The sequence below is a fragment of the Bos javanicus genome, chromosome 10, assembly GCF_032452875.1.
Source record: "Bos javanicus breed banteng chromosome 10, ARS-OSU_banteng_1.0, whole genome shotgun sequence".
In the NCBI taxonomy this organism is placed as follows: domain Eukaryota; kingdom Metazoa; phylum Chordata; class Mammalia; order Artiodactyla; family Bovidae; genus Bos; species Bos javanicus.
The window spans coordinates 53,253,315-53,266,443 of record NC_083877.1 but is presented as its reverse complement, the minus strand read 5'-3'; the positions used below and the strand labels follow the sequence as shown (position 1 = coordinate 53,266,443).

Sequence of the window (13,129 nt, the reverse complement as noted above, 5' to 3'; positions counted from 1 at the left end):
CTTTGCACTGATCGCTAAGGAAGGCTTTCTTATCTCTTCTTGCTATTCTTTGGAACTCTGCATTCAGATGCTTATATCTTTCCTTTTCTCCTTTGCTTTTCACTTCTCTTCTTTACACAGCTATTTGTAAGGCCTCCTCAGACAGCCATTTCTTTTTCTTGGGAATGGTCTTGATTCCTGTCTCCCGTACAATGTCACAAACCTCCATCCATAGTTCATCAGGCACTCTATTGTCTATTTCTCATTTCTACTGTATAATCGTAAGGGATTTGATTTAGGTCATACCTGAATGGTCTAGTGGTTTTCCGTATTTTCTTCAATTTAAGTCTGAATTTGGCAATAAGGAGTTCATGACCTGAGCCACAGTCAGCTCCCGGTCTTGTTTTTGCTGATTGTATAGAGCTTCTCCACCTCTGGCTGCAAAGAATATAATCAGTCCAATTTCAGTGTTGGCTATCTGGTGATGTCCATGTGTAGAGTCTTCTCTTGTGTTGTTGGAAGAGGGTGTTTGCAATGATCAGTGCGTTCTCTTGGCAAAACTCTATTAGCCTTAGCCCTGCTTCATTCTGTTCTCCAAGGCCAAATGTTTTCTGTTACTCCAGGTGTTTCTTGACTTCCTACTTTTGCATTCCAGTCCCCTATAATGAAAAGGACATCTTTTTGGGGTTTTAGTTCTAAAAGGTCTTGTAGGTCTTCATAGAGCCATTCAACTTCAGCTTCTTTAGCATTACTGGTTGGGGCATAGACTTTGATTACCTTGATATTGAATGGTTTGCCTTGGAAACAAAGAGAGATCATTCTCTCATTTTTGAGATTGCATCCAAATACTGCATTTTGGACTCTTGTTGATTATGATGGCTACTCCATTTCTTCTAAGGGATTCTTGCCCACAGTAGTAGATATAAAGGTCATCTGAGTTAAATTCACCCATTCCAGTCCATTTTAGTTTGCTGATTCCTAAAATGTCAACGTTCACTCTTTTCATCTGTTTGACCACTTCCAATTTGCCTTGACTCATGGACTTAACATTCCAGGTTCCTATGCAATATTGCTCTTTACAGCATTGGACCTTGCTTCCATCACCAGTCATCCACAACTGGGTGCTGTTTTTGCTCTGGCTCCATCTCTTCATTCTTTCTGGAGTTATTTCACCACTGACCTCCAGTAGCATATTGGGCAGTTCATCTTTCAGTGTCCTATCTTTTTAACTTTTCATACTGTTCATGGAGTTATAAAGGCAAGAATACTTTGTGGCAAGTGGTTTGCCATTCCCTTCTTCAGTGGACCACATTTTGTCAAAACACACGTTACATTTTGTCAGTCACAGCACAGGTGATCCCAAATTTATTAGGAAATTCTACTTTTATGATCTTTTCCAATGAAAAACCACAAGACAATTTCATGATTATCTAATGACTAGAGTGGAAAGCAAGGTGAGCACCAATGCTGAAAAAACTGACATGTCAGTTTAATCAGTAACAAGAAAATGCATTGAGCTAATTCGAGAGGTGGCAAAAGTTAGTAAAATGATCAGATTCAATAAATCCACTAACTTCTGGTTTTGGCAAAAGCACTGTTAGTGTTCTTTCAAGTATTTAAGAACAGAATCAGAAACAATTCCATTCACCATTGCAACGAAAAGAATAAAATATGTAGGAATATATCTACCTAAAGAAACTAAAGACCTGTATATAGAAAACTATAAAACACTGGTGAAAGAAATCAAAGAGGACACTAACAGATGGAGAAATATACCATGCTTATGGATCGGAAGAATCAATATAGTGAAAATGAGTATTTTCTACCGAAAGCAATCTATAGATTCAATGCAATCCCTATCAAGCTACCAATGGTATTTTCCACAGAGCTAGAACAAATAAAAAATTTGTATGGAAATACAAAAAAACCTCGAATAGCCAATGCTATCTTGAGAAAGAAGAATGGAACTGGAGGAATCAACCTGCCTGACTTCAGGCTCTACTACAAAGCCACAGTCATCAAGACAGTATGGTACTGGCACAAAGACAGAAATATAGATCAATGCAACAAAATAGAAAGCCCATAGATAAATCCACACACCTATGGACACCATATCTTTGACAAAGGAGGCAAGAATATACAATGGAGAAAAGACAATCTCTTTAACAAGTGGTGCTGAGAAAACTGGTCAACCACTTGTAAAAGAGTGAAACTAGAACACTTTCTAACACCATACACCAAAATAAACCTAAAATGGATTAAAGATCTAAATGTAAGACCAGAAACTATAAAACTCCTAGAGGAAAACACAGGCAAAACACTCTCTGACATACATCACAGCAGGATCCTCTATGACCCACCTCCCAGAATATTGGAAATAAAAGCAAAAATAAACAAATGGGACCTAATTAAAATTAAAAAGCTTCTGCACAACAAAGGAAACTATAAGCAAGGTGAAAAGACAGCCTTCAGAATGGGAGAAAATAATAGCAAATTAAACAACTGACAAACAACTAATCTCAAAAATATACAAGCAACTCCTGCAGCTCAATTCCAGAAAAATAAACAGCCCACTCAAAAAATGGGCCGAACAACTAAATAGACATTTCTCCAAAGAAGACATACAAATGGCTAACAAACATATGAAAAGATGCTCAACATCACTCATTATCAGAGAAATGCAAATCAAAACCACAATGAGGTACCATTTCACGCCAGTCAGAATGGCTGCTATCCAGAAGTCTACAAGCAATAAATGCTGGAGAGGGTGTGGAGAAAAGGGAACCCTATTATACTGTTGGTGAGAATGCAAACTAGTACAGCCACTATGGAGAACAGTGTGGAGATTCCTTAAAAAACTGGAAATAGAACTGCCTTATGACCCAGCAATCCCACTGCTGGGCATACACACTGAGGAAACCAGAATTGAAAGAGACACGTGTACCCCAATGTTCATCACAGCGCTGTTTATAATAGCCAGGACATGGAAGCAACCTAGATGTCCATCAGCAAATGAATGGATACAAAAGCTGTGATACATATACACAATGGAGTATTACTCAGCCATTAAAAAGAATACATTTGAATCAGTTCTAACGAGGTGGATGAAACTGGAGCCTATTATACAGAGTGAAGTAAGCCAGAAAGAAAGACACCAATACAGTATACTAACGCATATATATGGAATTTAGAAAGATGGTAACAATAACCCTGCATGCGAGACAGCAAAAGAGACACAGATGTATAGAACAGTCTTTTGGACTCTGTGGGAGAGGGAGAGGGTGGGATGATTTGGGAGAATGGCATTGAAACATGTATAATATCATATAAGAAACGAATCGCCAGTCCAGGTTCGATGCAGGATACAGGATGCTTGGGGCTGGTGCACTGGGATGACCGAGAGGGATGGTACGGGGAGGGAGGTGGGAGGGGGGTTCAGGATGGGGAGCATGTGTACACCCATGGCAGATTCATGTTGATATATGGCAAAACCAATACAATATTGTAAAGTAATTAACCTCCACTTAAAATAAATAAATTTAAATTAAAAAAAAAAAAAAGAACAGGAGCAGTGTTGCATTGAACTTTTCAGCCCAAACAAAGGATGACTTAATTGCTTCAGGAAAACAACCAGTAAGCATAATATCAGAATTCAAGACACAGGTATAAGCACTAATACTGGGTCCCCAAAATTACATAGTAGAACTAAGTAGAGTTCTCTGTCAGAGTTCATGTATCAGCAGTAAGTGTCACTACTATTTTCTGGGCAGCTATAAAAGACCATTCCTGGTCAATGATGCCAACATGTCTTCTTATAATATGGGGGCTAAAAGTGGAAATACAGTTTGAAGAGAAAGAATAAAACACGATTATGAGTTATCAACCTTTTCTTTATCAGTTCGAACTCATCTTTTCCCCTGCTCATGATAATTACCTTCCCCAGTCCTACTCTTAGCCTCTGAAATACCCATTCTTTTGGATATTCCTCCACTCATCTTCTCTTTTTTCCTTCAATTCGAGATTTCCTGGTATTTCTAGCTATCTTTCAAAATTATCATGTATGAACCATAGTATCATCAGAAAGGAAGCAAGGAAAAGAAGTGGGAGTTTCACCAGTAACTTAGAATAAATTGTAACTTAATCATGTCATTTGGAACAATGCTGCTTCCCTTGCAGAACAAATCTAAACAATGTTCTAAGTCATAATCTATCTTTTCTCTAAAACAACATAAATGAATAAGAACTAGCAGATCTCACCTGATGCTTCATATAATGATGCATATAGGGTGTTGCAATTTTAATAACTTTGAGACAAAATGGACATAGCAAGTTCTTGGTGTTTTCATGAGATGTTCTAAAATGAGTTTCTACATCAGAAAATGATGATGATCTATAATTGCAAACCTACAAAAAAAAATCTGATTTAGTCTGAAAATTTATAATGATATCCAATTTCAAAGTAACAGTGATAGGTCATTTGTTCAGAAGAATACTATGTACTATTAATTCTGTCTAATGCCTACATAACCTAGAATCCTATCAATAAAAACATCAAAAGATAATCTTTGAAACAGAAGAGTTAGTTTTCAAAGCTTAAGGATACTTCTCAAAATATAACTAGATTCTCTTTTATCAGATATTTTTTATCACCCCCAATCTTGACTTGAATTATCTAACTCTGACACCTCTGGTCCTATAAAGTTCCTTCTTAATTGCTACATAAAACAGCATCTTTCCTTAGATTATAAATGGTCTCCAGGCTATGGAATGACAGTTTATTTTTACCTTACTTTCCCATTTCTCCAAATTCTGGAAAAGAACTTGTCCCAAAGCATTTGGTAGGGTCCTCTGAATTAAAAGCATTTCATATTCCCCTTTGTATGCCTATATTCTTCCCTGTAGGTTAAGATAAGTCTATGTTTGTCTTTCTGCCACAGGGCTTTTTCTTTGTCTAATACAGGAGTGTGCAAACAATGGCCTATGGGTCAATTCCAACTCTCTGCTGACCCCACACAACAATATATGAGTTATGCCAACAGACTTTCTACTAAGTTATTTACAAAATAGATTTTAATTTTAGTAACTAATTTTATCAAAATTGTTAGAAAAATAAAAGAATATATTTCATAACACAAGGAAATTATATAAAATTCAAACTTCAGTGTCCATAAATAAAGTTCTATTGAAACACAGTCACATCCATTCGTTTACTTATTGTCTATGACTGCCTCTGTGCTACAATGGCAGAGATGATTTGTTCCAACAGAAACCTATGATCATCAAAACCTGAATATTTACTATCGTGCCCTTTATACAAAAAATTTGCTGATGCCTGGCCTGAAAGTAAAAGTCAGTCGTGTCCAACTCTTTGCAACCCCGTGGGCTGTAACCCGCCAGGCTCCTCTGTCTGTGGAATTCTCCAGGCAAGAATACTAGAGTGGGTAGCCATTCCCTTCTCCAGGGGATTTTCCCAACCAAGGGATCGAACCCAGGTCTCTCACATTACAGGCAGATTCTTTATGATCTGAGCCATCAGGGAAGCCTGGCTTAATAGGTTTAAATCTTGTAACCAAAACAAATAACAAACAAACCAACCAAACACAACATATACAATAAAATATGTATATACCTGGCAAATATATGGCATTTCACCAGGTTTATGATTGTCCTTCATATGTTGTAAAAGGATATGCTCTGTTTCAAATGACAATTCACATATTTTGCAAATGGCTAAAAGTGGGGGGGAAAAAGACATTGTATCATTATATACATACACATAAGTATTCAATCTATATTGTACACCTGAAACTAATACAATGTTAAATGTCAATTACACTTCAGTTTAAAAGAAAAAATCCTCTCAAGGCAAAGAAACAAAATCAGATACATACATTTACAATTCATTTTGTATATCTATATCAACAATAGTAGTAGTAATATTGGCAGTGGTGGTGATGGTGTACAGTTCCATAGTTGTTTACTGTGGCCAAGCACAGTTCTAAGGACTTGACTAACTCACTCAATTCCCATCAAAACATTATGAAGCAGGTATTTCTATCATCCCCATTATTCAAATATTAAGTGACCTGCTAGAGATCACATTAGAATCACACATTACGAGGCAGAGCTTGGATATGAACCCAAGCTGTCTTGATCCAAAGTATGTGATTTTAACTAACACTGTATTTACTTTTCTTACTCAAGTTTAAAAGAAGGGCATTGATTGCACTTTGAAAACTATGATCTGAGCCTTCTAATTTAGTCCTCCACATGTAATGCACAAGTTATTTACCATAATGAATTATTTATTAAGATGGAATTTCAGTAACTAATTTTATTAAAAAACTGTATAAGTTAAAAATTAACTTTTTCAACTTTACTCTCAAATTCCAAAGTTTTTTTTTATTCTTGTTTTTCTACCACACTTGTTCAGAGTTCAGTAACAAACTCTTTTCAGAGTTTATATTGTTAAAAATCAACAAATACGCAATACTTAAATGAAACTGTAACTTACTAGAGAATTCATGGGGTGTGTGTGTACTTTCAATGTGACACTGCAGTTGAAATGGTGTGGGAAACTGACGGTAGCAGTGCTGGCAGGTGGTGTGGTTTTCCCAGCTTTCACTGCTCTGCTTCTCAAGTTCCAAATGATGTTTCATGTGGTTCATAAACCTATCAATGATTGTCAACAGGTGCAAAAATTCAGATTTAAAAACAAAAATCTCACTAATAAGTACTTGAATCTAAATCTTAAAATTATAGATAAATTAATGAAAATAAAATTTCAAAAGCCTTAAAGTCCTCTAGAAGAGTGTGCACTTTAAATAATGACTTTAATTAAGTAGCTAAGTAAACACGTTTTCATCTTTGTCTAAAAATAGTTATTAGCATTAATTTGAAATATCAGAAATTTATTTTAATCATTTCAGATTATTAAAATTTTTTAAATATAAAACAGCAGATTTCTTCTCCATATAAGAAATACTACTTACATTTTAAAATAAAATACTGAAAGGAAGGAAACTCTACCATTAAAATCAGCTAGAATCATGAGAGAAATCTTTTAAGGCTCTGAAGATATACAATAGATTCCAGCTGCTTAAAAGACAAATTACTGGCATTTTTACTTGTGTCTTGGTTTTTAAATGCGTGTAACAGCAATTTTAATGCCTACAATTACAAGAACCTTTTGTTTTATTTAATGATACTGGTTTACTGTTAGCGAAGACTTCACTTTAACTTGCAGACTGAGCCCTTTGTAGGCAAAGTCCATTTTTCAGTTTTACATTCTGCTATTTCAGCTTCCTTAAAAGGCTTCTTATGAGCAGGAACTATGACCTTCAATGGCAGAGAGTACAATATAAATGGGAATACCTATTTAAAAGAGCTTACTGAAGCTTTTTGGTGAATTTGAAAGTAAAGTTATTCAATCAAAATAACAATTTTTAGACTGGGTCAACTATTAACAATTACTCACTTTGAGACACTAAAGGAAATAATGTTGAAAACTAAGTGATATTATCCATCTGGATAGCAATCATCATAAATGTTACAGTATTTTTTTTTTCACATCTCACATAACACTACTCTTTAGTACAGGTTATGGTATATTTTGAAATATCTTTTAGTATTCCTTTGGTTTTAACACCAGCTCTACAAACACCTATTATAAATCCTAGTCTTGGCTAAATATTTACATATAGAGAAAATGTCATAAGCCATTAACCTCTCAGCTTACAATTTTCAAAATTAAAGTGTATCTATATAATATAATCTCTTAATGAGCATGCTTTCTCTCAACATGAGCCCCCATCAGGATCTCATACTACTTAAACATACTACTTAAACCAACAAATGGAAACAAGGAAAACAAAAAACACAAACATCTTGCAAATATATTCACAAAATAAAATAAACATGTTTTGTGTGACACTCAATGTAGGGGAGGAAAAAACCATACCACAATACACTGACAGGGAAGAGAATAAAAATCTACAGTTATCAGTTTCTTACCATTCCTCTACAAACATCAATTTACCCTCCCAGTTTCTACTGTCAAGGTGAAATATTACTTAACACGTATAACTTCTTTGGTCATAAAATGTTTTCTATTAAGGTTATGCTTACTAAATAATCAGTATTTCAAAAACATTCAATTCCTGGATGTTCCCAGATGCTATGTGCTTAAAATTTCTAGTATTAGGACTCTTTAGAAATATGTAACTAGTATTCTAAAATAATAACAAAAAAGAAAATTTACCTTCATATGTTTAATATTAGTGTGTTAATCTCAAAGGAAAATCCAAAAAAACTACTGAAATATATTCTAATATCATATATATAACATTTAAGTATAACAAAGAACTAAGCCAGGAAACCATATTTCTATGCATTTTATATTAACATGATTCTTCTGGTATGTTTTACTATTAAAGTGGTAAAAATATAAAAGTAGGAGGCCAAGTTCTATTGTAATATTGTTTCAATGTGTGTGCACAGCTCAGTGTCTGACTCTTTGCAACCCCATGGACTATATATATAGCCCACTGGGCTCCTCAGTCCGTGCAATTTTCCAGGCAAGAATACTGAAGCAGGTTGCCATTTCCTGCTCCAGGGGACTACTTCAGTATTATATCACAAAGTACAATGCTCATTCTGTTAAACTTACTGGGACCATTAGCTATTAATGGCTGTTAAAATTTGATGAAAGGAGATAAATGTGACAACTCACATGAAATAATATATGTAAAAGAATTTCTAAAACTATAAAGCACTATCATAAAAAATTATTATCACAGGAGTTTATCACAGTTTATTTCAGGGTTTTTCTATATGCTTCTTTTCAGACCTTAAGAACTCACAGGAAAATAAAATAAATACTGGATCTAGAAGTAACCTATAGGTGCCTAAGAATGCTTATATAATAATAGTCATGAGGCATAAACAAAAAACGTATGCCTTTTTATCTTTGTACACACACATCTCACCTGAAGAAATACACAGACATCTGCAACTTACTTCGAAACATATAAAAAAACCCCAAATAGTTTGAAGGAAGGATGACTAGATACACAATAAAACAAGTACAGTTAAATGTTAACAGTAGAATCAAGATGATAAGTATACAGTTGTATCCATTATAAAATATTTTTAAATTTGCTGAATGCTGAAAATTTTTATAATAAAATGATGTTAAAAAACCTTACCAAATATAAATGTCAAGCTGTGTAACCAATGAAAAATATCAATCAATATGTCTTTTTAATCTTGTAACTAACTTATTTATGGGATGACAGTTACTAATATCCCATGTAATTCAAAGATTACAAAGCATAAATTCCTAAAACGTAAAGTATTTATGAGTACAAATTTCAAAATTCCACTGAAATTAAATCTCTAATTCTTAAAGGGCTTAAATTTAAAATCAAAGCAGTCATATTTCCTAGAACTTGTACTTCTCCCAAGATCACTATAAGATAAATGTTCTAAAAATTATAAATTGCAAGATTTGAGCATGAGTATATAAGAAGTCAAACTGGACAAAATATCAGTAAATAGTTCTTCTTGTGATATGAAAAAAGTAAAATTCAAAGGCAGCTAACTAGGAAAATTATCTCATGAAAATTCCTAGATCACTGATAATACAGGGAAAATAAATTAATTTTTTTGGAAATATAGTTTGTCCTTTTTAAGCTATTTTAAAGAAACACAACTAACTGGATCTAAGAGTCAAGTCTAATATCTAAGAAAGAACAAAAGCTTTTCAACAGAAGAATTTGCCTTTGTGCTTAGCTCAAAGTGTTAAAATTACTTATCTAGAATAACATTAAAAATGCAAGATAAAGATACAACCTGTAGCATTCCAATTTTCAAATAGAAATAAAAATAAATGCTTACATACCTAATATTATTTTTAAGAATTTTCAAGCAACTGAAACATTTAAAGGTTGTGTAAGTCTTCTGTTCTTCCTGGACATCTCCTTCATGTTTCCCATAATAAAAGTCATTAACTAACATAATCAGTTTTCCTTTTTCTGAATCAATAGTTTTATTTTTATTTGCTGTACTTGAAATTTCTGTTTTAGCCAGCCCCAAGACATTATTTATCATGTCTGGACAACAGTACTGCAAGAGAAAAAAGCAGAAACCTTATTTATCACTTTAAAAAATAGAAACCAAAATACGGTTCTTTGTTACCTTACAACTAAGGTAAGATCATATAAAACTGTGCTTGGCAATATATCTGGAAAAATTTTTGCCAGAAGTTTACCCTGCATATACATACTCTAAAAAATTCAAACAATAAATATCTATGATCTTAATAAATTTAAAAAAATTTTTAAAGAAAGAAAAGAAAAATCTTAAAAGCAGGACTTGGATATTGATCTAATAGTTTTTTCCTTATAATGTACCTTTTCATATGTAAATATCTAATAATATTTAAATTAAATAAACAATTATTCATATCCATGTCATAAAGAGTATAGAAAGGAAATGTAGTTTTACATGCCACAATGTATATGCTTAATTATCAAGTGATATACTATATTTTGTAATATCTGGTTGGAACTGGACACTGAGTACAGTTAATCTGCCATTCCCAAGACTCAAGGTGCTAGAAAATATATAGGGACAAAATAAAGAAGCATCGGTTACATCTTGAAAGCTTCAGCAATTACATCTTGAAATCTAGAATGCTCATATATTTGAAGGGGAACTTTAGTTTCTAGTGAGTAAAATCAAGGTGTCATATAAACTAGTTCTAAGGTAGAATACTTTCACATATGAACCTTTTTCTTTCAACAAGATAATTTATTCTACATAATTTTCAGTTTTAGAATTTCTCTAAGGCAGTTTTACAAAGAGGGCAATCCAGGGAAGACTTGCATTAGAAAAACCAGAAATGCTTGTCAAAATGCTGAGTCCAATTCAGACCAATAAACCACAATGTCTAGAGGTAGGGCCCAGAAATCTATATTCCTTAACAGGCCACCTAGGTAATTCCCCCTTCACGGATCACTGCCTTGTCATGGCAAATAGGCTTGCATAACTTGATGAAGCTATGATCCATGACATGTAGAGCCACCCAAGACAGACGGGTCATAGTGGAGAGTTCTGCCAAAACGTGATCCACTGGAAGAGGGACCCACTCCAGTATATGTGCCATGAGAACTTCATGAACTGTATAAAAGGACAAAAGATATGACACCAAAAGATGAGTCCTCCAGGTCTGAAGGTGTCCCATATGCTACTGGAGAAGAGCAGAGGAGAACTACTAATAGCTCCAGAGGGAATGAAGTGAGTTGGCCAAAGTGGAAATGATGCTCAGTTGTGGATGTCTGGTGGTTAAAGTAAAATTTGACACTACAAAGAACAGTATTGCATAGGAACCTGGAATGTTAGCTCCACGAATCAAGGTAAACTGAACATGGTCAAGCAAGAGATGGTAAGAATAAACACTGACATCTTTTGAATCAGTGAACCAAAATGGATGGGAATGGGCGAATTTAATTCAGATGACCATTATACCTACTACTGTGGGCAAGAATCCCTTAGAAGAAATGAAGTAGCCCTCATAATCAATAATGGAGTCTGAAATGCAGTACTTGGGTGCAACCTCAAAAATGACAGAATGATCTCAGTTCATTTCCAAGGCAAGTTATTCAACATCACAGTAATCCAAGTCTATGCTCCTATCACCAATGCCAAAAAAGTTGATCAGTTCTATGAAGACCTAGAAGACCTCCTAGAACTAATACCAAAAAAAGAAGTTCTACTCATCACTGGGGACTGGAATGCAAAAGTAGGAAGTCAAAAGATACTTGGAATAACAGGCAAGTTTAGCCTTGGAGAACAAAATGAAGCAGGGCAAAGGCAAGAAATGACTTTACACATAGACATCAGCAAATAGCCAATACCGAAATAAAATCTATTACATTCTTTGTAGCCAAATTAGACAAACTGTATACAGTCAGCAAAAATAAGACTGGAGCTGACTGTGGCTCAGATCATCAGTTTCTCATAGCAAAATTCAGGCTTAAACTAAAGAAAGCTTGGGAAACCACTAGGTGAGTCAGGTATGACTTAAATTAAATCCCCTCTGAATATGAATATTGATGCTTTTGAACTGTGGTGCTGAATAAGACTCTTCAGAGTCCCTTGGACTGCAAGGAAATCAAACCAGTCAAACCTAAAGGAAATCAGTCTTGAATATTCATTAGGAGGACTGATGCTGAGCTGAAGCTCCAATACTTTGGCCACCTGATGCGAAAAACTGACTCATTGGAAAAGACCCTGATAGTAGGAAAGATTGAAGGCAGGAGGAGAAAGGGACAACAGAGGATGAGATGGTTGAATGATATCACCAACTCGATGGACATGAGTTTGAGCAAGCTCCGGGAGTTGGTGATGGACAGGGAAGCCTGGTGCTGCAGTCCATGGGTGGCAAAGAGTCAGACATGACTTAGCGACTGAACTGAACGGATGAATATGCAGTGGAGGTAAGAAATATTCAAGGGATAAGAACTTGTGAACAGTATGCCTGAAGAACAATGGAAGGAGGTCCACAATACTGTTCAAGAGGCAGTGAACAAAACCATCCCAAAGAAAGTCCCATTCAGGGACTTTTCCAATGAGTCAACTGTTCATATCAGATGACCAAAATACTGGAGTTTCAACTTCAGCATCAGTTCTTGTAATAAGTTTTCAGGGTTGATTTCCCTTAAGATTGATTTGTTTGATCTCCTTGCTCTCCAAGGGACTCTCAAGAGTATTGCCCAGCACCACAGTTTGAAAGTATCAATTCTTGGGCACTCTGCTTTCTTTATGATCTAGCTCTCACAACTGTATGTGACCACTGGGAAGATCATAGCCTTGACTATACAGATCTTTGTTAGAGAGTAATGTCTCTGCTTTTCAACATACTGTCTAGGTTTGTCATAGCTTTCCTGCCAAGAAGCAGACGTCTTCTGATCTCATGGCTGCATTCACCATCTGCAGTGATTTAGAGACCAACAAGAGGAAATCTGTCACTACTTCCACCTTTTCCACCTCTATTTGCCATGAAGTAATGGGGCCAGATGCCATGATCTTTGTTTCTTTAATATTAGTTTTAAGCCAGCTCTCACTCTCTTCCTTCACCCTCATCAAG

The 13,129-nt window shown here is 34.9% G+C and overlaps 1 protein-coding gene across 9 annotated transcripts in view; it reads right to left on the bottom strand.

The window, feature by feature from the left end:
* Positions 1 to 13,129, bottom strand: part of ZNF280D (zinc finger protein 280D) — a 129,589-nt gene that overhangs the window by 55,631 nt on the left and 60,829 nt on the right. For all 9 annotated transcript variants that reach the window (XM_061431184.1, XM_061431190.1, XM_061431192.1 and 6 more), the window contains 4 exons: positions 9,881 to 10,104; positions 6,494 to 6,651; positions 5,609 to 5,709; positions 4,237 to 4,383 (listed from right to left, as the gene is read on the bottom strand). In XM_061431184.1, coding sequence (XP_061287168.1) covers positions 4,237 to 4,383; positions 5,609 to 5,709; positions 6,494 to 6,651; positions 9,881 to 10,104 — 630 coding nt within the window. The remainder of the gene's footprint in view (positions 1 to 4,236; positions 4,384 to 5,608; positions 5,710 to 6,493; positions 6,652 to 9,880; positions 10,105 to 13,129) is intronic.